The following is a 27,095-nucleotide window of genomic DNA, read 5'->3' on the forward strand; positions in this document are numbered from 1 at the left end:
GAGGCAATTGAATCTGTGCCTGTGGCTTGCATATCCTCATTAATGGCACTGGTTTGTTACTGTTTATAACGTTCACTGTATATAATCCACCCTTGTTGAGCGTCTGCTGCCGCATTCCCTCATGTATTGGTCATAGATCCAGGTACTACGTGTGCCCAGAGCAGTCGGATGGTTTGTGGTCAACAGAACACTGGTTGCTTGGTGCTGAACGATCTCAGCCACTGCCATACTTGACACTGCTCCTTTCTCCTGACACCCCCATCCTCACAGTCTGTGAACAAAAGAGCCTGTATTTCCCAGGCTGTCTTTCATCTCTGTGTCTTTGCTCAGGTTATGGCCTCTGAAGAGGGCAGTTTAGAACTGCAGCAGCTTTTTACCTGAAGCCAGTGCCTCCTGCTAGTTGAGGACATGCTGTACCACTGAGCCTGGACCCTGGTAAGATGACGTTGATGCAAATTACATTAACTATTTATTCCCTCTTCTTTATGAATTGTTACAAGGATCAAATAAAATGTGAGATAGTCAGAATAGTAGATAGGTCATATTCTCTATATAAGTGATATTAGGACCCCTGAGGAAAAAGATGAATACTCATTGGTTAATTGCTTAATTGGGGAACTCAGTGCCTAACAGGGATATTTTTGACACAAATAGAATAGTCATTGGGTCAGAGAGCTGTGTTCCAATAAAGGCCATGGCCTCTGGTCACAGATACTCATAGTCCCAACAGGAACGGAGCCAGAGGACCATCAATCCCACCCCACTGCTCCGTTGCCCTCTGCTTTCCCACTGAGTGCTGGGGACAATGAGGCTGGAGAGCCTAGAGAGCAGCCTCCTGGAGCAGGAGCAGAGTGGGGCAGAGCGGTATAGGAGGGCAACCTGAAGGTCTCCAGCAAGCTAATGAGGCTGGTCTTAGGGTCTCTTTCTCCCATTGGCCAGCTCAGTAGGGATTTCCTTGGGCAATCTGATCCTTCACCAGCTTAAGGGATCAAGATCTGAATCAGATGCAGAAACAACATTGCACATGCTTCTTTTTACTTTATTGGTTGGTAGAAAGGATTTTAACACTATAAATATTTCATAAACTGCAGCTCCAAGATTGCAAAAAAGTCAAAGCCAAATGTGGCCTTGGGCTTTAGAGCTGACATTCAAGTCACTGTAACAGAAGCGGCTGTCCCTTACACATCCTGAAGACTCAAGAAAGGTGTGTTCAGGACTGTTTAGAGCCACAGCACTCGAAGAGATCCGCCGTCCCTTCCAATGCCTGTGCATGGTAACAGAAGAATCCAGGACTTATTGGCATCGTCTGAGAAGGCAATGTAAATGGCTTCAATGCTGGCCCTGAATCCGCAGACACAAAGCCATGGCCTGCTGCTCCCTCTGCACCCGATGCCTTTCTCCAGGGTAGATGAGGCAGCTCTTCCTGGGGCTGCAGCACTGACCACTCAGTCTCCACCATGGATGGTTCCTGGTGTCAGCAGTAGCTTTAATTAATTTTGCTTTGCCAATGAATGGGGGAAATGTCTATGGAATTCAATAGGAAAAGCCAAGAAGTACCTCCTAGGAAAAGGCCTTTCATGTCCCCGAACCCACAATTTAACTGCCACTTTACTGAACTTATTCCACATAAACTACTTGGAAAAAAATTGCATTTTTTGTTTTATGTATATGGGTGTTTTGCCTGCATGTTATGTCTGTACCACATGCATGCCTGGTGCTAAGGCCAGAAGAGGGTATTGGATTCTGGAACTGGAATTGAAGACGGCTGTAAGCTGCCATGTAGGTGCTGGGAATTGAACCTGGTCCTCTGGAAGAGCAACCAATGCTCTTAACAGCTGAGTCATTATCCAGCCCCCCCATGTCAACCACTTTGCACTGCCCTCAAGCTGAACAACACCAACTGAATACATCAGGCGCCACTTAAAAAGTCCTTGTTAGAAACTGAAGGGAGCTGCCATTCACTCCCACCTGCCTTCCTCCAGATTGCCTGGACACAATGAGCTGTAGGAAAAACAGTAAAGGTCCTGCTGGACAGCCATGAGCAGCCCTGGGGCTCCCTGGGGGCCCCCAAGGCGAGGAGAAAAGGCCACACTAGGAATGTTGGCTTTGGAGGTGGGGTATGGGGAAGGTATGGTTCTGAGCAGGTGGGCATCATGGAGGCTCCAGATTCTTGTGTAGCAGTCTTGGCCCACTAAGAAAGAGGGAAGACGACACAGAGGTTAGAGAATGCAAAGAAAGTTAGGGCATGTAGACAAGGCTTCTTAGGACCTCCCAGGGCCAAACACAAACCCACTGGTGGAAGGTGTTTCTGCTAATATAGTTCTTAAAATTAAGACCATGGGTTGGTCTGTTGCTCCAGAACCCGAACTAGCCGCAGCTGTTCAAAGTGACAAGGATGAACTGGCTGGCTGTGACACAGCAGTGGCTCAGTCGGCACCTGGCTCACGGCTAGGGACTCTTCTCAAGCGGGAGTCTAGCTGATCTAGAGTCCAGGCAGCTGGGTTCCTTTTGATGAGCTAGCCAGGAAGATCTCTCAACTTCGTTACATCCTGGCAGAGCAGATGCCAGCTATTTCTGGTTGAAGTTAAAGTCTGCAGGACTCCTAGTTCTGAGTACTGTGGCACGCGACACCATGGATTGTGACAGCCCAGATGCTCCATGCTCCTAGAGGTCTGTGGGGTTTCAGCAATCAGATTTCAGTTGAGTACTTGGTGACCGTAGGCCCACACTTGGAGCATGGGGTTTGCTACTGCAGCTGTGCAGACCCCGTGCCTGCCTCTCAGCATGGCTGATCTTTTGCCTGCTATCCAGCACATGAGAACTCTCGAGAGACTCAGGACCGTCACTGTAGGAGCAAGCCCCGTGCTGGCGTTGAAGACGCTTGAGTACAGCTAAAGCTTCAGCACAGTATTGCTGCTTGGCCCCCAGGATTCTAACAGGGAATGAGTACTGTCTGTAGGGACATTAGCCCAGAGGAGGCCTCAGGAAGACCTAGAACATGTCAAGGGCCGACTGTTCCATGTGTAGAAACACTGATTTTATGTTGTGGCCTGGACATAGTACGATCTGTAGTTACTTTAATTCCCTCAGGGCTCAGTGGCCAGACAGCTGCTGCTGCTCCTCTGTAGATCATGGGTAATGTGAAAGGGCCAGGATCCAAGCACTTCAGTACCCTTAATTTCTCAGCATCTTCTGAAGGGAGGAATGTGAGCAGAATGGGCAGCTTTTAGGTAAGATTGGTGCCTGATGGAATCCTGTGACTCCAAGAGGCCTGACCTCCAGTCCAACTCCGTCCCCAGCTGCTGTATTACTGATCATCACCTGCCTGTTTCTGAGGTGATGCTGGCAGTGGCCCAGAATTCCCGTTATTTAGCCCTAGTCTGACCACCTTTTCCCTCTGCTGTGTAGGATGTGAGAGCCCTCACAGGCAGCATTGATGGACGGACCTCCCCTTCCCCACACACCTGCCACCAGGATCCCTTCCTCCTCATGCAGATGCAGGGGCAGGTAGGCATACTCATTCACATGACCTTCATACTGCTGCACACAGTTGGTGGCCCTCAGGTCCCACAACTTGATCTGGGGGAAGAAGCACAAAGGGTTACTTGGAAGGGTCTAGCAGGAACTCTGTGACTACCAGGTATGAAGCTGCAAGGGTGGAGTGAGGTGGTACTATGTTCCCCGAAATATTGTGCACCCTAATAAACTTATCTGGGGTCAGAGACAGAACAGCCACAATATTAAACATAGAGGATAGGCAGTGGTAGCACACGCCTTTAATCTTAGCATTCCAGAGGCAGAAATCCATGTGTTCAAGGATACAGCCAAGCATGGTGACTCACACCTTTAATCCCAGGGAGTGAGACAGAAAGCAGAAAGATATATAAGGTGTGAGGACCAGAAACTAGAAGCATTTGGCTGGTTAAGCTTTTAGGTTTTGAGCAGCACAGTTCAGCTGAGAGCCATTTGGATATGAGGACACAGAGGCTTCCAGTCTGAGGAAACAAGATCAGCTGAGAAGTTGGCCAGGTGAGGTTAGCTGTGGCTTGTTCTGCTTCTCTGATCTCCCAGTGTTCACCCCAATACTTGGCTCCAGGTTTGTTTTATTAATAAGAACTTTTAAGATTCATGCTACATTTGGAGTGATCTCCAGTGGCCTTTTCTGATTATGGAGACTGATGCCGTTAACTCCTAAGCTTGAGTCCATCAAAATCACAGACCCAGAGGCCCTTCTGCACTTGTATCTAGGCAAGATTAAGCTCATGTGGAGTATCAAAAGAACTTCAAGATAGGCCCTACCCTGGTGTCTTGGTACCGGGGTCTCTTACAGGCCTGCACCCTACCCTTCTGAGGCCTGAAGTCAGGATCTCCCACCTTTCCAGCCATGTCTGATGCCATCAGGTATTGCTCTTCCTTGAGGACCCGCACAGAGGTCACTGCTGAGTCATGGAAGATGCGGGTGGCCTTCCAGCCCTTGGCTTGACTTGGAGAACGTAGGTCAATGGCAAAGATCTCCCCAGAACGACAGCCATTAAAAAGTAAAGGAGCCTGTGGAGGGAGGGGCAGCACCCAGTTTTTACCACCGGCCCCTAAGAATGGAAGGGTATGCCCTGGCATTAGGGTTGGTATGAGTTTGGGTCTCAATGGACTTAGAAGGAAGTCTGAGTTCTTATAAGAGGTTGAAGACATGGACCCTGTGTGTTCTCCAGCGTCCACCCTGTGGTGAGCTTGTAGGTGCTTAGAGGGAGCACCACTGCCCCTTAGGCGTCCTTTCTTTTTTTCGAGATAGGGTTTCCCTGTGTAGCCCTGGCTGTCCTGGAACTCGCTCTATAGACCAGGCTGGCCTCGAACTCAGAGATCCACCAGTTCAAGGCGGAGATTCCTCGAGATTCTGTCTCAAGGAAATGAAACCAAACCAAAACAACTAACCTATAAAAACCCCAAGCAAACAAAGTGCCCACCGATCATTCCCGTGCTTTTCTTCTTGTAGAAGAGGCGGCAGCCCAGATGCTACGCCAGGGAAATCCAGTTCCACTCCCACAAACATTTTCACTGTGGGGACCTTCTGTTATACCCTTCCCGATCCAACCAACCTTGACTGCAAATTGCTGAGCCAGGACATCACTGTTGGTCCCATATGACTGCCGGTGTCCTGTCACCGCATTGGTCAGTAAGACCCTCCGAGACAAACCTGGTGGAGACAAGAAATGGGTCCCTGAGACCAGGGATGCTGGCAGTCTGGGGAAAGGAACTGCTGGGTGGACCTCCAGGTCTGTGGAGTTCTTTACTTGACACCCAGGGATGTGGCCATGGCTCACCGGTACTGAAGCAGTTATTTGCCTGGATGTTCAGGGACCAGGCACAGGACCAGGCACCAGGGATCTGGAAACTGCAGAGCATGCCAGGCTGGTCGGTACCTGCTAAGAGAAACAAAGGGAAACCGGGCAGCCTTCTAGGCCCAGGAACACCTCTATGTTACCAGGCGAGCAACCACCAGATCTGGGACACCACTGGGAAAAGCTGTGGTTTAGATGTCTCCCAGAGTCCATATCTGCAACAACTACCCCCAAGTCCTACAATGATGCACTTCAGTGATGGAGCCTTTGGGAAGTGACCAGGATTTGATGAGGTCATGCAGATGGGCCTCCAACGTGGCAATGGTGGATTTTCAACAGAATGACATCAGCACTAATGGGCTGTCCTCCCCAGAGTCTGGAGTATGCCGCTGGAATTCCCAGCCTCCAGGACTCTAGGACCAAGACAAGGACCTTTACTGGATTCTGTGGTTACTAGAGAATGACTCAGGAGGGATGTCTGCTCAAGGAGCAACTTGTGTTCTCGGGGCAGACTGTGGCATTCACAGTGATAATAACACTGTTCCAGGGCCGAGTGGGGTCACAGGGACTGTGGTTTCCGTCCTGGTCCCAATACCAACAGCCTGTTCAAGTCAAACCCCGAAACTATGAACTGAGAGAACACCTCAAGGGAGAATCAGCCTGTGCCCACCACGAGGAAGCACCAGTACCCCAGAAGTCTCTCCACACTCCTTTCCAATTTCTGCTTGTACTTCGCATAGTTCCCTAAGGGAATTAATAACAAGCCTCCTAGCACTAAAAAACTAGTTTTGTGGGGCAAAATTTGACTGGCTCTTTACCTCAGTTTCCTTATCTGTAAAGTGGTAAGATATATACTCCACAAGTTTGTTGGGCAGTGAGATGCCAACAGGGCTAAATGTTCACGGCCTCATCTACTTCCCGGAAGAGCCAACCTGCTGGGGTAGGTACGGCCTACATCTTCCAGAGAGCAAGCAGTGTGCTTGAACGTGGAACGGAGTAGCTGTGTTTTGGGCCAGCTCTGCCTGATGTCTGCAAACCACATGCAGAAGTCTGCCAGAAGGAGCAGTCAAATTGCTGCCAGCCAGCCAGCACGCCTACCACACTTGGGAGCTGAACCAATGCCTTCTGAATGATCGCTATAGGCAGCTCAAACCAATGTTTTGATGTCTTGTACTGGCTAGTCATGTGCACTTTGCTCTGGTTGCTGAAATGACCTCAAAGGGTTTATAAAAAACAGCCAACTCTAAACTGCAGTGATCCGGGGCAGACTCTGGGAACCCTCCCACAGTGCTGCCCACCCCACCCCATGTGCTGAACCGGGGTCGTCCAGCTTCTGGCACCCATGTCTCCACGAGACCCCAGGGAGACAGAGGACACAGGCCTTCCTCAAAGACAAAGGAAAGGACTCCGTAGTACCTTGGTGATTACTGACGAACAGAGATGCTGGGAGCAGGGTGGCACAGCCTGGTGTCTCTGCAAGGCCCATGAGGCACAGGCTGCAAAAATCTGTTAAGGAAAGTCAGGTATGGACAGGGCCCTCCTCTGGGAGAAGAATGGTCATCAGTATCTTTCAGGAAATTATAAAATACAAAGGAGGGTGGAGAGTCCAGATACAACACTTTTACATCCAGGTTCAGTTTCTTCAGGAACATAATGTCACAGACAGCTAAAAACTTTTGGTTCCTTTCAGTCTGTTTCCTGTCTTCTACCAGAGAACTAGGGTTTTCAAAGCGAAGTGAGTTTGTTGAGGCCATGGTACAACATGTCTGCACATGTATTTGCCTGTGCATGTGATGAATTAAGTCTCAAGTTCAATGACAGCACACAGGCTTAAGAACTCATTAGTAGCCGGGCGGTGGTGGCGCACGCCTTTAATCCCAGCACTTGGGAGGCAGAGCCAGGCGGATCTCTGTGAGTTCGAGGCCAGCCTGGGCTACCAAGTGAGTCCCAGGAAAGGCGCAACGCTACACAGAGAAACCCTGTCTCGAAAAACAAAACAAAACAAAACAAAAAAAAAAAAAAAAAAAAAAAAAAAAGAACTCATTAGTTATGGACTGAACCAATGATAAGTGTCATGAACGTGTGTTAAACACATTTTACAAAGAAAGCCCAGGCCCCATCACAGTAGGCTACTGTGTTCCTAGAGAAGAGCCCCGTGGGCTTACTGAGAGGCCAGAAACCTGTGTTCTAAAGGCACAGGTCTGAGATTATAGTCTTGTGCTCAGGGTCAAAGTACTCCCCTCTGCCTTCCTCGGTGTTCCCCCAGTCTCTGCTTTCTCACGCCACCTCATGGCTGGCTACCTTGTTAGGGCTGTACTAATCCTTTTTACTTGACTCCTTCACCAAAGCACTGACTCCCCTGGCGGGGCTGATGGGTCAGTCTGGTGACCCAAGAGCCCGAGACTATAGTCATATATGACATATATGTCAGTGGTGGAGCAGGTAGGGTCTGGAGTCAGACTTCCTAGGGTCCAGTGCGGTCTCTAGCAGTTACACATCAAGTCCCAGCTGTCTGGCCCACAGCAACTTCATCACCATCCAGTAAACAGCCACCTCTGCACTTCAGTTGCTTATGGAGACTCCCTGCTATGGACCTGGTGTAGTCTGTGTCCAAAACGGGAGCCAAGGGTGCAGAACGGTCTACCCCTCTGCCATCTCCACAGATGCTTAGGTCCATGCCAGGGCGTGGTTATCCACTACACCTATTCACCTGCCAAAGGATACAGGATGTGGGAGTCCAAGTGACTGAGTGAGGCCCAGCACACAGAGTTCACCTGGAGAGGGAGTGGGACGAGAGAAAGATTAGGAACTGCCGCTCATGGGAACAATGGTCAATGCTTTTCTTCTAGAAAACAGCTTGTAGGGGCTGGAGAGATGGCTCAGCGCTTGCTGCTCTTACAGAGACCCTGAGTTTGGGTCCCAGCACCCGCACCAGTAATGCCAGCTCCAGGAGACCCAACAACCTCTCCTGGATGCACAGAGATACATGTGTACATGTATGTGCATGCATACGCACACACACCTTAAAATTAAAAAAGACTTATAGGGATACAGACACATGACCCTCCAGCCCACACAGTACTGAGACTAAACTCAAAGCTCTGAACATACTAGGCAAGCACTCTACCACTAAGTTACCCCTTAATATAGAGGTTCTCAACCTGTGGGCTGTGACCCCTTTGGGAGGGTTGTCAAGTGGCCCTTTCACAGGGATCGCATATCAGATATCCTGTATATTAGATATTTACGTTACGATTTTTAACAGCAGCAAAATTACAGTTATGAAATTATCATTGAAATAATTTTATGGTTGGGGGTCACCACAACATAAGGAAATGTATTAAAGGGTCGCAGCATTAGGAAGGTTGACATGTGACTTCTTTCTTTAGGTTTTCTCTTAAAACAGGTTGAACGAAGCATCCTGAGGGTAGTGGGGCTCTCTGCTCAGACACGTTGGGACCTAAGAGGTACAGGAAGGAAGCAAACTCCAGGCTTCAGTCCTTGCACACCAGCATGGGTCCCATGCTAAGGTATCTGGCACCCCACACCCCCAATCCAGTCCTGAGTTCTCTAACTTATGGGGCCAGGAGACAAGTGTACTCTTAACCAAAGGTGTGCCATGTCTTGCTTTACCCCACCAGGGTTTCTTTCCTTCCTTCCTTTCTCTGCCTCCTCCGAGACAGGAAAAAACACAGCTAGGTTCGCCCTGTAGCTCAGGCTAACCTCAGGCAAAGGGCAACTCTCCAGTCTCAGCCTTCTTGTATACTGAGATTCCAGCTCCACACCTGGCTCACCCCGATCTACCTTGTGGCTCATGTGCCCGCTGAGCAGGACATCACAGCCTCTTAGATGTAGTTTAAAGGCTGCTCTTGGTCAGCGAGCACCAGACATTTGTGATGCCCAGGGGCAGACTCCATCCAGGCTGTGACTACCGCAGCCCACACTCCAGGAACCACACCCCTTCACATCGATTCTGATCCTTTAAAAAAGAATGTCCTGATGGCCAGTGAGCACACGGCCTTGAGGCCGCCCCAACCACCTCAACTAAATTTCTCTCCTGACTTAAGATGCTCTGGGCCTTCCTTTTCCTGTGGGCTCTCAGGAACTAACAAGTCATCTGTCCCCAAGTGAGATAGCTCTTCCTGTATTCTTCACAAAGCTCTTTTCCCTTTCCCTGCTGAATTTAAGGAACTAAGCAGTGTCCTAGGCCCAAATCAAGTGTGCTGCAAGGCTGGAGAGGCAGGACAGGACATACCTTCCTGTTGGTGAAATACAGGTTTTCATGCATGTGCACCTTGAACGTGGGGGCCTTCAGACCCTGCAGGTTGATGATGCCGTACTTGGATCCTCCAATTTTGACATCATTCACTGTGAAGAGGCAGTCACTGCTAGTATCTGCCTGGAGGGAGACAGGCTGTAAGTGATCTCTCGGGCTGAGCCATGCGGCTGCCTAAGCTCCTCTCCATAAGGGAATATGGCAGGGTCCTAACTTAGCTCCTGCTCAATGTAGTGATTTCGAGCAAAGCTCAGAGTCTGCCCTGCCATTTCTGAGGCATGGATGAAGATGGTAAAGAGCGGTCATGGCCAGGAAGTCTGGTGTCTTTAGTGACTACCTCAGAACTGAGTTTGGGAGGATCTGAATGTTGGCCCAGAGAACTATACCATATGGCTACCATGAAAGCCATGGAGAACTCTGTGAGTTCTAGGCCAGCTGCATAGTGCGACCCTGCTGTATTTAATTTAAAAATACAACACAGTGCCTGTAATACCAACACTTAGGAAGCTAACTAAGGCAGGAAAACTGAGTTTGAGGTCAGCCTGGGGTACATAGTTCCCTTGTCTCAAAAAACACTCCCTAAACTTCCCCCAATAGAATTCCAGACAAAACATAACATTGTTATTTCAAACTAAATTTCCATATTTATCTTTTTTTTATATGTAACCATGTGCTTGTATACACACACACACACACACACACACACACACACACACACACACACACGTGAAATTCCCCCTACTCTACAAGCTTGAAGAGTTACGTGCCTGGATGAACCTACCAGTGGAGAATCAAATGTGGAAAACTGCCTTCCCAGTCCTCTGGCCATACAAGCCAGCCAGTCCCACGTGATGCTGGTGGCGGGAGACTGCTCTACCGAAGGCACGTGCACCAGCAGACTGCACAGTGTGCCAGGGAAGGGGCTGGAGGGACCCACCGCAGCGAATGATCTGCTGATTCAGATCCCACTGCCATCACAAGGGCTGCGGCAGTGGAGAATCTGGGCCTGACCCCAATACTCCTTTCATGGGTGGGCTCTGCTCGAGACCCGGGTGACCTCAAGGGTCACTCTGTGGCTGTGGCCTCCCATCCCGCTAGCCCATCACTACTTCCATGGCCTAGTCTCACTCTCCCAGGCTTCCCTTTGGCCTCCAGGAAGGAGGTGGCCTTCCTGGCAAGACATACACTCAGGAGGCCCATGGAGAGGGGCGGATCCTTCCTCTGCAGGGCACACGCTGGCTCCTTGACAATGTCCACAGGCTCTACTGGTGGGCCTTAATTTCCATCAAGCCCAGGTCTCAGTAAATAGAGACCTTCCACTTCCTACAAACGATGTGATGGAGGTCCATAGGGCCCTGCCACTGTGGGAACTATGGACACTGAGCAAAAAAAAAAAAACAAAACCCCCACTGTGCTGCAGCCGAGGGCACGTGGATGTGTACCACACTGTGCTAAAGCTGAGGGCACGTGGATGTGTGCCACACTGCTACAGCTGAGGGCACGTGGATGTGTACCACACTGTGCTGCAGCCGAGGGCACGTGGACGTGTACCACACTGTGTACCTTCAGCTGCACACGCCATGGCCAGGGAGAAGACCCAGGCTTTATGTTGTGGGACAGGACTGAAGAGTGAGTCACACACACACTCTTAAAACAGCAAAAACTCCCACCAAACCAAAGGACAGACACCTGTTTCCACAGTAATCAGCTTGTTAGCCAGGCGTGGTGAACACTAACAATGAGCCAGCAGTGGCAGCCACACCCGAGGACCCACAGACACGTGTCACTCACCAGGATGAAGTTGAACAGGTCACTTGTTAGAGCAGAAGGATCTGAGCTCTGAATCTCTACCTTTCTCCTCTCCATGCAGCTCACCCGAAGCTCATGGGATAAACTGAGGACGGAAACAGAAATAGAGGGAGGGAATGGACACCACAGTCTGATGCCGGGGTGCACGCTTCTAGAACCACCTCTGTGGGAAGATGACTTCTTCTGTTTGTTTTCCAGACAGGGCTTCTCTGTGGAACAGCCCTGGCTGTCCTGGAACTCACTCTGTAGACCAGGCTGGCCTCGAACTCACAGAGATTCACCTGCCTCTGACTCGCAAATGCTGGGATTAAAGGCATATGCTACCACCACTGCCCAGCTTTATTTATTTATTTATTTTTATTTTTTTTTTTTTGTTTTTTGTTTTTTTGTTTGTTTGTTTGTTTGTTTTTTTTTTTCAAGACAGGGTTTCTCTGTGTAGCTTTGCGCCTTTCCTGGAACTCACTTGGTAGTCCAGGCTGGCCTCGAACTCACAGAGATCCACCTGCCTCTGCCTCCCGAGTGCTGGGATTAAAGGCGTGCGCCACCACCGCTCGGCTATTTATTTTTAAAGATTTATTTATTTTATGTATATAGTGCTCTATCTGCATCTATACCTACATGCCAGAAGAGGGCATAAGATCTTATTACAGATGGTTGTGACCCACCATTTGGTTGCTGGGAATTAAACTTAGGACCTCTGGAAGAGCTGCCAGTGCTCTTAACCACTGAGCCATCTCTCCAGCCTAAGATGATTTTTTTTTTTCCTGAGACAGGGTTTTTCTGTGTAGCCCTGGCTGTCCTGGAACTCACTTTGTAGACCAGGCTGGTCTCAAACCAGAGGAGGATGATTTAGTTTAGAATCTCCAGGAGGTCATGTCTCAACTACTAAAGAAGGGAAACACCTGGGACTCTGCCTTTCCCCACACTCATCTATCTCCACATCAGTTCTCACAGAGAACGCTAAGGACGAATAAACCAAACCACTGGGCAGCCCTTCCCCAAATCCAAGATTAGACTCCAGAGGGATCAGACCCAGTCACCTAGTACAAACTTTCTCTTGGGATGACGAGGCTGTGCCTGAGAGATGAGCAAGCCGCTGAGGGGCACAGAGTGAACTAGAAGAGTCCAGGATGTGGCCCCCCACCTCACTGCCCCTTTCCTCTTCCAAAGCATGGCTTCCTTTCCAGCTCAAGCAGAAGAGCTCTTTCTGAGGAGACTCTTCCTTCTTAGAAAGGAAACATAGGAGACTGTGAGCCACTCCTGCGTGGCTGGCCTTCCCTGAAGCGCGCACTGGTCTCCCTCACATACATGTAGAGGAAGTAGAGTGTAGGGGTTAGGATCAGGGGCTGGAGTCCGACAGGTCCTGTTTTTACCTGCAGCAAGTCACTCCACTCTGAACCTCAATTTCCTCTTTAGAAAATGGGAGGAGTTATCAGCTTATCTTGCCAGGTCTAGTTAGATTCATAACAGCTGTCACAAAAATAATACAACTTTTGGAAATGCTGGGGGACTGAATCAGACACGTGAAGCAAGCATGACTGGATGCTGAGCTACATCCCTGGCCTCCCATCACAAGCATTCTGGTGAAGTGGAGTACATACACACTCACTTAATGCCACACGTGTCACCAGAAGGGGTCTCAGGAATGAAGTTACTGTGAGCATCACAGAGTCCCGACTAATTTCTATAAATCCCTTCTCCTCTCTTACTAGACCCTCAGGAGTCTCGATCCCTTGCTGAGGAGAGTAGCAGTTACTCAGAGCTGTTTAAGGTACAGCAGGCAGACCTGGCTGTGGAGGGAGGGTTTGTGTAATCGGTAAAACCAAGGTAGGGCTGGAGACTGAGCCCAGAATGGCCGGTTCAATTCCCACCAACTCACAACTGTCTGTAACTCCAGTCCCAGGGGATCTGCCTCCAGAGTTCTGGGATTAAAAGTTATGTGTCACCAGACCTGGCTTAAATAAAAAAGGAGCCATGCAGTGGTGGCATATTCCTTTTAAACCCAGCACTCAGGAGGCAGAGAGGCAGGCAGATCTCTGAGTTCAAGGCCAGCTTGGTCTACAGAGCTAGTTCCAGGATAGCCAGGGATACACAGAGAAACCTTGTCTTGAAAAACCAAAAAGATGTAGAAGGCAGCCAGCAAACTAAAGATCCTCAGCTCTGAAGACTTCTCACAGAGTAGCACAAGGTCTCATCTGACTAGATTTGTGGACTACAGAAATAAGGACAGGAAAGAACATTCAAGACAAACCAAGGCATTGTCTTACCGGCAATAACTGGCCGTGTTGAGAAAACCCAGCTGGTTTTTTCGTAGGATGGAAGATGCGTTAAATCCTATTCTGGTAATTTTCTAAGTTTATTTAAAAAAAGAAAAGGAAGATTCAGTGATGGTAGCCATGGTGGTACAGACCTGGAGTTCTAACATTGGGGAGGTGGATCCTGGACACCAGTGCAAAGCCATCCTTGGACACATAGTACTTTCAAGACCTTGCCCAAAAAAACAAAAACAAAAACAAAAACAAAAAGCCACTGGAGATTTATCTGTGCTGTGGTTTGGGTAACAGGAGGTCCCACAGGACACAATCAGAGAAACCGGTATTAAGTGGACAGAAATTCGATGGTGTCCTCTCCAAGTCTCCTCTCATTGGCGGGAAGGAAACCCAAGCACAAGGCAGTCCTGTGGGCTGTGCTGGAGAGTCAATGCCACACCTCCGTCTGGGCTCCTGGACAGGCAACAACAGGCTGGTGTGTGCAGAGCAAGGCCAGACGCCAAGGTCTATGTCAGCAGACAGAAACAGGGTAGGAGATGGGGTCCTTGCCTGCTCTTTTCATCATCCATGCCCGGGAAAATCTGACAGCACACTGCCATCCTCTCGCTGAGTGTCCCGGGGCGTCTGATGGGCCACCTGCTTTCAGCAGCAGAGGGTGCTGTCGGAGGAGAGGACACGGGGCAGCCGAGGGTGAGGCCCACCTTTTTCTGCTTGTCCTCTTGGTGCAGCAGCTGCAGCCTTCTGCTCTCCAGCTCCTTGTGCCGGATGCCCTCCTTTGTGAGGGGGTTGCAGTTGTTGTGACCAGGGAGTAAACGGAAGTAGCGGTTCTTTTCAGGGTCGAAATAAAAGCCCGGAAGATCTTTAAGAAAAAGAATTCAACTGACTAAATGAAAACACTGACCCACCTAATCGTCTGTGTGTCTTTTCTGCTGGTTCAGCGACAGTCACGGTCAGTTGCTGAGTTCTGTACTGGAGAGACCATCTCCTCCAGAATCATTCCCGACACCTGGCTCCTTCAGCAGATCCATTTGCTTTTAGAATTCCCTCAAGTCAAGAATGGACTCCCTCCGGGTGGTGGTGGCGCATGCCTTTAATCCCAGCACTTGGGAGGCAGAGCCAGGCGGATATCTGTGAGTTCAAGGCTAGCCTGGGCTACAGAGCGAGTTCCAGGACAGGCTCCAAAGCTACACAGAGAAACCTTGTCTTAAAAAACCGAAAAAGGCCTCCCAACCACCTCCCCCTCCCCCTCCCCCTACGAAGAGACACAGCCAAGTCCTGGCTGAGGAATGGCTGCCAGGACAGACACACTACCTGGTTTGAGGCAGGATGAGCTTTTTTAAAATCTTTCCTCCAGGCAAGCTAGGAGCCCTACCCATCTTCCTGCCTACCTGGTACGGACGATGTTCCAGCTCTGCTGGACGAGGTTGATGGGGCCTCAGCATCATGGTGGTCAGAATCTTGTGGGCTCTGCGATGTCTCTGTGGTGGACCTGTTGACACACAGTTGTGGCAGTGTGAGTGTGTGTGTTCACGAAGGGCAAAGGCCAGTCTTGGGTGTCCACACTTAGGCACTATCTGTCTTTTTGAGACAGGATCTCTCATTGGCCTAGACCTCACAAAATAGACGGGGCTGGCTGGTGAGCCCCAGGGCTATGTTTCCCTCTGCCTTCCTAGTATGGGGAGTGCAAGCACACGATGCCACACCTGGCTTTTAGATATGGGTTCCAGGGAATCAAACAAGGCCATCTCCCCAGCCAGTTCTCAGTCACTCTGACTGAAGGTCCTACACGAGCAGGTCTGTAGCCTTCACCTGACCTTTGTGATTATTTGGGGAGCACTAGCCCCTGTCTGCAAACACATCAAAACAAGGGCCAGCCCCTCTCTTTCTTCCCCCCTCTTCTCTCTCCCTCCCTCCCTTCCTAAGAGGACACCTGTCATAGGAATTCCTTAGTTTCTCACTTGGGCCTTTTGCATGTCGTGAGGTCTTTTGGAATTTTCCACGATGAAAAGAAAACCAGAAATCTTTGTCAATGAGGATATTACTAGCTGTGCTATCTGTTTAGCAGCATTTACAAAGCCAGATGAGTTTCATTCCTTATTGGCTTCAGCAGCAGAAGAGTTTCAATTTTATCTGGCTAGACAACCTTGCAGATGGAGAAACTGGGATTTAGGGAACAGAGGTAATTTCCTCCATATTAGGATGGGGGCATGGCTAACACACTGGATTTGTAAAGCCATCAGTGGCCTCGGTGGCAATTACACGCTGAAATATAGGGTGAGAATCCTGAGAGAATCCCTCTCCCCACACACAATAAAAGGAAATTTGCAAAGCTAGGCTGAGGGAAGCAAAGACCAGCCTGTGTCCCATCAATACTGACGCTATGCACAGCTGCAGGGAAAATTACTTTCTCTCCTTTTTCTGTCCAGAGCTTTCTGAGGCAGCCCATCTGTGATCAGCAGGAGGATGGATTAAGTGTCATGACAAATGATGGTCTTTCTCATCCAAGGACTGCTGCTCCATTTTTTCCACATAGAGCCCAGAAAGTGGCTGTGCCCAGCAGGTTTCCAAACCACTCTGCCAAAACTGGCGGCGAATCTCATAGATCACATCTTGCTACCCGTTCTGGCTTGTGGGGTAAGGCCTGGGGCCCAAAAAGTATCCATGGCTCTCCTAACAAAACATACCAACAATGGGTGTAGTGCTGATCTTTCTACAGTATGGGCCAAATTCGAGAATTATACCCAGTGAGCTCTCTACGTGCTGAGGACTCCCAGGGCCAGGCAGCCTATTAAGGGTTTTTATACGGTCAAGCCAGGGTGGTTTTATGGGACAGAGCCATTTTAGATGGGAAAGTAGACCTCCCAGAGTCATAGTTCTGTTCTTTCTCCCATAATCTTCAAAGGGTTTTGTTACTGTTTGTGTTAATTTATTCTGGAGAGTACCTTGATATTTGACATCATGACCCTGTGTTTAGAAATTGAAAAAAAAAAAAAAAAAGAATTGAAAATGTGTATGGGTGTGGGCAAGCATGCATGGGCAAGCATGCATGTGGAGGTCAACTCGAGGGAGTTGGTTCTTTCCTTCCACAATGGCAGCAAGAGTTCATACCCACTCAACTCCTGTCACCTCCAAATTTATCTGTTTTAAAAGGAGGACTGGGTTGGCCAGACAACTAAGTGGATGAAGGTGTTTGTGGTCAAGTCTGATGACCTGAGTTTGATTCCTGGGACTCACATGGTGAAGAAAAGAACTGATTCCCCAAGCTGTCCCCTCGCCGTCACATGTACGCCATGGCACGCAACCCCACCGCCCCAAAATGCATAAAAGGAGGACCGGCATGTGGAAGAATTTGCAACAGGCACATGTGCTGTAAAGAGGGGACAGCCTGTGAAGCCAAGGGAAGACTTCCTGTCAGAAGTCCTGGGAGTCCTCACCCAAGGCCAGGTGACGATGCGGGAGTGGGTGGTGAGGAGGAACTTGTCTGAAATGGGCATGCTTGTACTTCATGCAGGATAACAAACGTAATGTGATGTGGAAAATGTGTATACTGGGGATTTTAAGGACAGTCTAAGGTGGCTGGGCACACAGCAGTCACTGCTTTATTCTTTGTATACTTTTGTGTATAGTAAGACTTGGTGGGCTGGAGAGATGGCTCAGGGGTTAAGTGCTGTGGGATGTTCTGTATGGCAAATGTGTTGCTGATTAGTCAATAAATAAACCACTGATTGGCCAGTGGCTAGGCAGGAAGTGTAGGCGGGACAAGGAGGAGAATAAAGCTGGGAAGTGGAAGGCTGAGTCAGAGAGACACTGCCAGCCGCTATGATGAGAAACAGCATGTGAAGATGCCGGTAAGCCATGAGCCATGTGGCAAGATATAGATTAATGGAAATGGATTAATTTAAGCTGTAAGAACAGTTAGCAAGAAGCCTGCTGTGGCCATACAGTTTGTAACCAATATAAGTCTCTGTGTTTACTTGGTCGGATCTGAGCGGCTGTGGGACTGGCAGGTGAGAGAGATTTGTCCTGACTGTGGGCCAGGCAGGAAAACTTTAGCTACAGTTAAGAGCACTGGCTGCTCTTCCAAAGGTCCTGAATTCAATTCCCAGCAACCACATGGTGGCTCACAACTATCTGTAATGAGATCTGGTGCCCTCAACTGGCCTGCAGGCAGAACACTGTGTACATAAGTACATAAATAATTCTTAAAAAAACTTGGTATGCCGGGGGTGGGTGGGATGGTAGTGTGGGGGGATGACGACTGGCACATGCACTATGAGTTCAAGGACTACAAAGTGAGTTTCAGAACAGTCAGAGCTATGTAGAAACCCCCCACTCACACACCAAAAAAAAAAAAAAAAAATATATATATATATAGTCCACATAAAGATTTGCATATATTATGTAATTATGCTACATACTACATACATTTATATAAGCAACATATATGTTAAGTACATATTTTATAAGCCCTTTCCCAGGACTAACCTTAGATATTATTTCCAGAAAGATTTTTTTTTTTGCCCTTCCCAAGTCTCCAAATGGAAAAGCAGATCTCCATTTGTGTCAAAAAATTCTACCAGTAGCCTTATGGCTGGCACTCTGGTCAGAAGCCAGTCACCATGAAAGAGTGTGGCTGCCCTCACTCCCTGGAGCAGTGGGCTGATGGCAACATGTCAAGCTTTTGGGCCTACTGGCTCCACTGCCGACTCCTTCTGGGAGGCGAGTACATGTGTGGGCATTGTACTGGACAGCCAGGATGGCACTGGGCAAAGCTGGCCCCCAAACTTGTACACTTACCTCTCACTAGGGTCACCCTGACTGAAGGCGGGGTTCTGCTGGCGGCTTCGCCCGCGTCTTCTACTCTGCCAGGCGCTTCTACTCATTTCTGTTCCTGTGAGAGAAAAACAACATCAGACACCCAGCTGTGTGCTCTCCCACTTGCCCAGCAGCTCCACCATGCTGACGATGGCCACTGGTGAGCCCACCACTCAAGCCTTCCCCAAAGTCTGCTTCTGGCACTTTCCCAGTATCCCTTCCCACCACTACAGAGACGAGACGTGATCAGATGCGAACACCTCAACTCTGCACATCTTCTCCACACACACTTGTGTGAATTCTTTTTCATCCTCTCCCCAATCCTCCAGACAGGGTTTCTCTGTGTAGCCCTGGCTGTCCTGGAACTTGCTTTGTAGAATGTTCAGGCTGGCCTCGAACTCAGAGCCTGTACCACCAAGCCTGGCTTTGGGTGAATTCTTACTCTTGTCTTGGAGAAATTAATGTCTGTCTCTTGCCTTTCCAAGACACTCTCTCCACCTAGATGTCTACCTCATCTTCCCCTGGGGACATCACAGTTAGTTCATGTTTAATGGCTCCCTCTTATTCCTGCTGGTGCTCCCTCTCTACTGCAAAGGCGCAGAAACACTCCGGAAAAGTGATCTACAAATTCAATGTCTTCATCTCCCCACCCCCAGCATTCTGCTAAAATGCTCTTGCTGAGGTAGCAACTAGCGGTCCTTATGGTCAAAGCTGGGGAGCCTCACTTAGTCCCCATTCCTGCACTTGGCAGGTTGAGGCAGGGAGGTCACTAAGTTAGGGCCAGCCTAGGCTGCCTAGCGAGACTCTCAAAAGAACCCAGAAGGTATGAGAGCATGCATTGGTCTTGCAGAGGACTTGAGTTCGGTTCCCAGCACTGGTATCAGGTGGCTCATAACCGCTTGTTAACCCCAGCTCCAGGGGATCCAAGTGTTCTTCTGGCTCTGGAGGGCACCTGTACTCACATGCACACACCCTACCCTCACATACACATAATTTTAAAAAAAGGTGAGGGTTGGTAAATTGTTCAGTGGGTGGTAAAGATGCTCTTCACCAAATATGAGGAGAGTTTGAACCCAGGACCCAAATGGTGGCGTCAACTCCAAGTTGTCCTCTGACTACCACATGTACCCCCAGGGCCTTCTTCTTCCAGCACCAACTGCCCACAGTGCACAGACATACATGCAGGAAATACCCATACACACAAAATAAAAATAAATAAACCTTAAGGCCTGGTGGTACTCTTGTAACCCCCAGCATGGGAGGGTAAGCAAGAGGGTTGAACGTTCAAGGTTATCCTTTGGGTTATACAGGGAGATTGAGATTAGCCTGAGCTACCCAAGAAAAACAAAAACAAAAACAAAAACAAAAAAAAACCAAAACCCAGGACATGTTCAAGGATGAACAGTATACTTTTCTAAAATACAGGTTCACTCTCAAGACCCACACTGTGGTCTCCGTCTGCATTAATTTGTCTGTTTTAAGCTTTGCTTATACACTCCTGTCTCACGATTTGTGAATTCCTTTTTTTGTTTTGCTGCAGAGCTGGAGATCTCAGGGTCTTTGCGCACGCTAGGCAAGAGATCCCGTGTTACTGTTTCATTTCTTAGCACCCACTGACCTAGTTGGCTATGTGGAAATTACTGCTGAGCAAAAACCAAACCAAACCAAAAAAAATCCAAAACAATAACAAACCTGCTGCTCTTTACTCTTTATTCTGAAATAAATAAATAAATAAGCTCGGGCTGAATCCAGGGTCCGGGGCCTGACGACTATTGAGTTTTACTTCTCGCTCTCTTCACTTATGAGATACTCAAAAACAAAATGTGTATGGGTGGTTTGCCTACATGTATGTCTGTGCATCACTTGTGTGCCTGGTACCCAAGGAGGCCAGGAGAAGGGAGGGACTAGAGTTACAATTATAAGCCGCCATGTGGGTGCTGGGAATCAAAACAAGGTCCTCTGAAAATTAAAGCCAGTGTTTTAACCACTAAGCTTTCTCTCTAGCCCCGCCTTACTTCAAACCCTAGGTAGCTTCCTTCTGCTGGATGTTTTCCCTTAGTATTTTATATGTACAGAACACCCGATGTGCATCAGGCACTGGGAATTGGGCAGAGCCGTGCGGCGCCCCTCCCCTCTCCCCCGCCTCACGACACCACTCACATCCTAGCAGGAGAGCAAGGAATGATAGCCGTGTGTGTGTGTGTGTGTGTGTGTGTGTGTGTGTGTGTGTGTGTGTGTGTGTGTGTGTAACAGGACGGGACAGATGATGACACAGGAGGAGCACTTTGGTGCCTTCAGAGTCAAGTACAAGGGACTGCAGAAGAGACTGAGAGGCAGGCAGGTCAGGCTGAGGAGAGCTCCAGGCTTCATCACCCCTGTCAGAAAGGGAGCAAGAGAGGCCGGACACTGCGGCAGGGCAAACTCTCACAAACTAGAGGTGGCACTCAAGTGGAAAGAGGCGGGGCGGGACCTTCATGGACTGCAGAGGAACTGGGACTAGGAAGTGACTAACTGGAGGCATCGGGAGCCGGGACACCAAGGATGGAGGAGTGGAGCCCAAAAGCCTGATTTGGGATAACTGATCTCAGGAAGCCAACCTGGGCTTCATAGGAGACTAGCTCAAAAATATGAAAAGGGGCCGGGCGGTGGTGGCGCACGCCTTTAATCCCAGCACTCGGGAGGCAGAGCCAGGCGGATCTCTGTGAGTTCGAGGCCAGCCTAGGCTACAGCGTGAGTTCCAGGACAGGCTCCAAAGCTACACAGAGAAACTCTGTCTCGAAAACCAAAAAAAAAAAAGAAAAGAAAAGAAAAAAACAAAACAAAAATATGAAAGGGTGGTGGGGAAGCAAACTTGGGGGAGGGCCAGAACGCCACAATATAAGACTCTTTTATTTTGAAAGTAGGTAAAAATGGGGAAGAGACAGACTTGAAATAGACAGAATGCTACAGAGCTGGCTAGTTTCTAAGCTGACACTTCATTAGCGAAAGTGTAAAGTCTCTTCTTAGAGATTTATTCATTACGTGTGTGAATATGGGTGTACATGTGCCACAGCGTACGAGGTCAGAAGACAACTTTTGGGCATTAATTCTCTCCTTCCACTGGGCTCGGAGGGTGGAACTCAGCTACATAGGCTTGCAGGCCTGCAGAGCAAGCACTTTAACCTACTGAAATAGTCATTCTTATTCCTGCAAATATAAAACAGCTCCTTTATGAATTAAATGTATTTGAGTTAACTGGAATAGCAACTATTCACAACAAAAGACTTTACTAGGAAGCCTAAAAAACCAGCCCAATTTGCCTGTCCTAAAGATTTCATATACAAGTTATCCCAAAAATACAAGGCCTTCTGAATCTGGTTTTTTCCACTTAACATGTTTTCACCTAGTTCACTTTATTCCTGTTTTGTTTTCTCTCTTTATTTTATGTGTATGGGTGCTTTGCCTGTGCATGAGTGCCTATTGGCCAGGAGGCCAGAGGAGGGAGTCAGATTCCCTGGTACAGTAAACAGACAGTTGTGATCCACCACTTGCCCTTGGTTGGGAAGGATTAATTTAGACCCCATGATGTGTAGACCCCATGATGTGTACTGTTTTTTCATATTGCTATCAGGCAAAATTATCTCTTTGTGTTGAATTCTCACTGTGCATATGGCTCTGGAGCCACATTTAACTTGGTCTGTGTCACCACGCTCAATGGCTTTCAGATCTGTTCCTTTAGCTTTGGTTCCTCTCCACGCCCCTCAGAATACATACATACATACATACATACATACATAGACACACACACACACACACACACACACACACACACACTTGATCTACAGAGCAAGTTCCAGGCTAGCCAAGGCTATACAGAGAAACCATGTCACCAAAAACCAAAAACCAAAGCAAAACAAAAAACCCCCAACTACTTATGACAGCATTACCAATTATATTAAACATCAAATAGTTTGAAATCTACAATTTTTTTGGGGGGGGTCCTCTCTATACTAGCGTTGAACATGTGATTCTTCCTGCCTCAGCCCCTCACAAGCTATGTTTACAGATGTGCACCATCACACCTGGCTTGAAGTCCATAATCGTAAATTATGAAAAAGATCACACATCACCATGGAGGGTGTTTAAATACCCGGGAGTACAGTATTTTATAACCCATTATTTCCACTCACCAGAGTTCCCTTTAATTAATGCCACTTTCAGTAGCATTTCATTTGGAGATAACAGGCTACTATGAAGCTGCACAATTTAAGAATCTGGAGTCTAAGTCATTTTGAGATAAAAATGGAAATGAGGAGAAATAAGTGTGCTTAAAATTTACCCTTCCCCCATACAGTCTCCACTATCTGCTGATCCTTAGTTGCCAAGTGGGTTTCTGCCCTGTCCAGATACATCCGCAAAGCCAGACAGGGATCAGGAGTTCAAGGTCACCATTGGCTATATATCGAGGTCAAGGCCAGCCTGGCCCTAAAGTTTCCCCTATAACTCCGGAGATGCTGGGGTACAGGCCCACTATCAGGTTAACAGCCAACGTGTTCTTTATAATCTGGGGACCTGCTTAGGCTTCTGCACTCTCCACTGCCTGTGGCACCAGGAGGCCACCTCATTTTATTTTTTTTAAAGTTTTTAAAGATTTATTTATCATATATACAGTATTCTACATGCAGGAATGCCTGCAGGCCAGAAGAGGGCACCAGATCTCATTACAGATGGTTGTGAGCCACCACGTGGTTGCTGGGAGTTGAACTCAGGACCTCTGGAAGAGCAGGTAGCTCTCTTAACCCCTGAGCCATTTCTCCAGCTCCCTCATTTTATTTTTACAATGCTTTCCAAGGCTCAACTCCTTTGGCTCCCGACCTTTCCTTGCGGATGGTCCAGAAGTCAAGCAAACCCAGTCTGTTTGCAGTTGCTCAAGCCCCGCTTTACATCCAGAGCTTAGCAAAGGTCTGCTTGTTTCTTTCATTCTTTGGGAGGTTGGGTTTTTTTCCTGTTGTCAGGCAGTTTCCTACATATGAAGAGGTAAGGCTCTGTGTGTGGTCTGAGGATCCAACAGCCTACATTCAGCCTTTCCTGTCCTCCAGGACCTTCCAGGCCTGGCTCGATATTCCCCATGTTGTAGGTCCTAGCAAAAGGCCCGGGTTTACTGGGGCTCTGTACATGGCAGCAAGCACCAGCTAAGCAGCAGATCCCAGAGCCTGGGGCTGGGAGCTCTATGAGAGCAACAGCATGTATGGGTGGGTGGTACAGCGCTTCTGGGCTCTTTGCTACCCAAATATAGCCTGAGCACTTGGGGGACATCTTAGTTGGGGGTCCTGGGGCTACACCACTTTACCCCAACACATGGCTGGAAGACTTGGGGTTTGGGGATAATGATAAAAGTACTTGGCAATTAAATAGTTAACGGTGGCTGCACAACCTTGCAAATGTACTACGTAACAGCACGCTATTATGGCATTCAGTGAGGGCTGGGGAGACAGGAGGGTGAGCACCTGCCACTCATATGGGTTGGAACCCCCAGAACAAGGTTTCACGCCTACTGTAAGATGGAAGGTGGAGGCAGGAAACGCCTCATAAGTTCCAAGGTCAGCTAGCTCAATGAACTAAGAGGGAACAAGAGATCCTGGCTCAAAAAAGGTGACAAATGACATCTTAGGATGTCCTCTAACTTCCACACAACAACACTCAACTATACACACAAAAATTAAATACATAAATAAGGTGAGAAATAATGCAATCATAGGAAAATTCAGTAAGACTCTTGATTCCTAAGACACAGGAAGATGCAAAATGCTAATGCTGGTATAATCCAGCATAAAAAAAACAGTCCCTTCAATAAGGTTTCCAAGCCGGGCGGTGGTAGCACACGCCTTTAATCCCAGCACTTGGGAGGCAGAGCCAGGTGGATCTCTGTGAGTTCAAGGTCAGCCTGGGCTACAGAGAGAGTTCCAGGAAAAGTGCAAAGCTACACAGAGAAACCCTGTCTCAAAAAACCAAAAAAAAAAAAAAAAAAAAAGTTTCCACCCTCAGTAGTGTGGACCATGAGTGAACAAGGAGGGAAATGGGAAAATGCAGATGGCTCATTAGGAGTTCTGTCCAGCGTAAAACCTAAAATAAAGGGCTGGAGAGGTGGCTCTGTAGTTAAGAGCACTTGCTGCTCTTGTAGAGGGCACTGCCACACAAGCAGCATTCACTCCCACATGCCCCTAGCCTTATAAATTCCATCCCTGAAATCCACAGGAGAACCACCTCCACCAAGCTGCCCCGGACCTCCACATGCACACCTGCCCAAAAGCATCACACACAACAGTAAAATTAAACCCCACTTTACAACATGGAAACCGAGATATATAGAACTAACAATATCTATCTAACAAAGTCGCATTAAGGGTGCAAGAGGGGGTCCCCGTCACCTCTGGGCGCAATCATCCATGGCACAGCACCTCAACTAATTTCCACTGTTATTTACAACTCAATTTCCAGACATAGGGTGTTTGACTTCTCCAGGAAGCTGATTCATTAGTTTTTTTTCCCCCTCCTTCTTACTGCCCTGCTCCACACATAAGACGGTGTCTGTGGCTCTCAAAGGTATCCGGAAGGTTGTGCTTCCCAAAGTCACTAAGGAGACCACAAATGCACCCGGCTTGTGAAGAAATGGTGTGGAAGGACGGTCTTCCTCAATAATGCACAACATGGTGTGGCGGAGAATTGAGGCTGGTCCACACCAGGGCTTACTAACTCTTCCATATACCACCAGCCTGTCCAAAACCTCAGGCAAGCTACCACTTAGCCTCTCTACCGCTAGGGCTGGAGGGATGGCTCCGCGGTTAAGAACACTTGCAGCTCTTCAGAGAACCCTGGTTCAATACTCAGCACTCACACAGGAGCTCACGTCTGAATCTACAGCTCCAGGTGTCTGACACATTTGGTCTCTTCCATTTTCCACAGGCGTGTAAGTGCACACACCCACACACATAATAAAAAATAAAAATAAGCCGGGCAGTGGTGGCGCACGCCTTTAATCCCAGCACTCGGGAGGCAGAGCCAGGCGGATCTCTGTGAGTTCGAGGCCAGCCTGGGCTACCAAGTGAGTCCCAGGAAAGGCGCAAAGCTGCACAGAGAAACCCTGTCTCGAAAAAAACCAAAAAATAAATAAATAAATAAAAATAAGCCGGGCGGTGGTGGCGCACGCCTTTAATCCCAGCACTCGGGAGGCAGAGCCAGGCGGATCTCTGTGAGTTCGAGGCCAGCCTGGGCTACCAAGTGAGTCCCAGGAAAGGCGCAAAGCTGCACAGAGAAACCCTGTCTCGAAAAACCAAAAAAAAAAAAAAAAAAAAAAAGGTGTGTGTGTGTGTAGGCATGGCTCAGTGGTTAAGAGCACTGAGGACCCAGATTCGATTCCCAGCATCCCGCATGGCGGCTGCAACCATCCAGTTCCATGGGATCTGTCTGCCTTCTTCTGGCCGCCATGGACACCAGGCACGCGCGCGCGCACACACACACACACACACACACACACACACAAGCCAAATACCCATACACACAAAAATAAACACACACAAAAACCAAAACAAGAACCTCTTCCAAAATTCATACCAAAAAGTACTACTGGGCTGGTGCTCCATCACCGCCCGAATTTCAACGGAGGCGACAGCCCTGGGCCTGTGGGTCGGTCGCTACTAGGTGACCCTGGGGACCCCGCTGTACCCGCCAGGCCCGGGCCCACGCCCACTCCGGCTGTGTATCACTTGCTCATTCCTCCTGCCCTTAGCTCGGCCTTCCCCGACCTCTGCGTGGGTACAGCGACACCCGCCTTCGGCACCCAGGGGCGCTGGCAGGCATCGGAACACGCTTACCTGCACAAACGGTTCTCCCAACCGCAGCACAGGCCGGCTGGAGCACAGAGAAGCGTGCGAGGACCCGGAAAGACCATCCTGGTCAATGTTGTCGCAGCCCATAGGACTAAGGCGACAGGTCCTGCCTTCTCATTGGATAAGGGATCTGCCCGTCCATGCCAGTAGGGGCGGTCTTCTACAGAGGGCGGGACTTAGTACTTCCGCTCCGTGCTAGCCGGGCTTGACTGGGCCTGGTGCGTTCGGGGGCGGGGCCTGGTGCGCTTGGGGGCGGGGCTGGAGGTGGCTACCTGCGCCCGGGAATCCCAGGAACCCTCTTGGCCAACAGAGACTTCTCTTCTGCTGTAGACCGTACCCGGAGAAATTTCTTTCTGCTTGGGGCCGGTGCATAAGCCCAAGTTAGCATTGATATGTTGTGGGGAGAGATGATTGTATTGTGGAAAGAGCAAAGGAGACTCTGAGCGGGAAAGAGAAAAGAATTAGGGAGAGTCTTCGTGACCGCAGGTGCGGGAGGCTGCTGTGTGGGTGCCTTCCAATCTGTGTCTGATTGTTTCCTACTTGATATGTGATCTAGGGTGCGCACTTCTTCTCTGCGCCTTAATTTCTTCCACAGTAACAAGTAAATCGAGGAAATATTCTAATTCAATGATCTCCAGCCCGAAGTTTGTTTGTACAGGCAATATTTCCAGAATGATATCTGGCGTGCCTGTGCCAACCGACCACCCCAAGGAAGATGAAGTTT

General features: G+C 48.9%; 1 protein-coding gene across 4 annotated transcripts; it reads right to left on the reverse strand.

Annotated features, from left to right (window-relative positions):
• Nucleotides 1-1,023: 1,023 nt before the first annotated feature.
• Nucleotides 1,024-26,460, reverse strand: Dcaf4 (DDB1 and CUL4 associated factor 4). 4 transcript variants are annotated; one of them, XM_052739372.1, is made up of 14 exons: nucleotides 26,357-26,460; nucleotides 18,489-18,582; nucleotides 15,080-15,180; nucleotides 14,393-14,550; nucleotides 13,689-13,771; nucleotides 11,404-11,506; nucleotides 9,592-9,735; nucleotides 8,061-8,110; nucleotides 6,753-6,832; nucleotides 5,319-5,417; nucleotides 5,094-5,191; nucleotides 4,375-4,548; nucleotides 3,465-3,579; nucleotides 1,024-2,191 (listed from the first exon to the last, which is right to left on the reverse strand). In XM_052739372.1, exons 2-14 carry the CDS (start codon nucleotides 18,572-18,574, stop codon nucleotides 1,959-1,961), a joined length of 1,524 nt encoding a protein of 507 aa, XP_052595332.1. In that variant the 5' UTR covers nucleotides 18,575-18,582; nucleotides 26,357-26,460; the 3' UTR covers nucleotides 1,024-1,958. The 4 variants fall into 4 exon arrangements, with proteins under 4 accessions (XP_052595332.1, XP_052595331.1, XP_052595333.1 ...); XM_052739371.1 differs by having other exon boundaries at nucleotides 5,319-5,420; XM_052739373.1 differs by lacking the exons at nucleotides 14,393-14,550; nucleotides 26,357-26,460 and having other exon boundaries at nucleotides 5,319-5,420.
• Between the last annotated feature and the right edge of the window lie 635 nt (nucleotides 26,461-27,095).

Source organism: Peromyscus californicus, unplaced genomic scaffold, assembly GCF_007827085.1.
Source record: "Peromyscus californicus insignis strain IS unplaced genomic scaffold, ASM782708v3 Scaffold_15__1_contigs__length_86483966, whole genome shotgun sequence".
Taxonomy (NCBI): domain Eukaryota; kingdom Metazoa; phylum Chordata; class Mammalia; order Rodentia; family Cricetidae; genus Peromyscus; species Peromyscus californicus.

Bases quoted from the DNA above. Each gene is read 5' to 3' on its own strand.
- Dcaf4 (XM_052739371.1), bottom strand. From the start codon at position 18,574: ATGAGTAGAAGCGCCTGGCAGAGTAGAAGACGCGGGCGAAGCCGCCAG. The intron at 6,833-8,060 runs GTATCCTTTGGC...AGATTTTTGCAG, and splicing joins CACTTGGACTCCCACATCCT to CCTGTGCCTCATGGGCCTTG. The intron at 4,549-5,093 runs GTTGGTTGGATC...CTCCCTCCACAG, and splicing joins CTCAGCAATTTGCAGTCAAG to GCTCCTTTACTTTTTAATGG.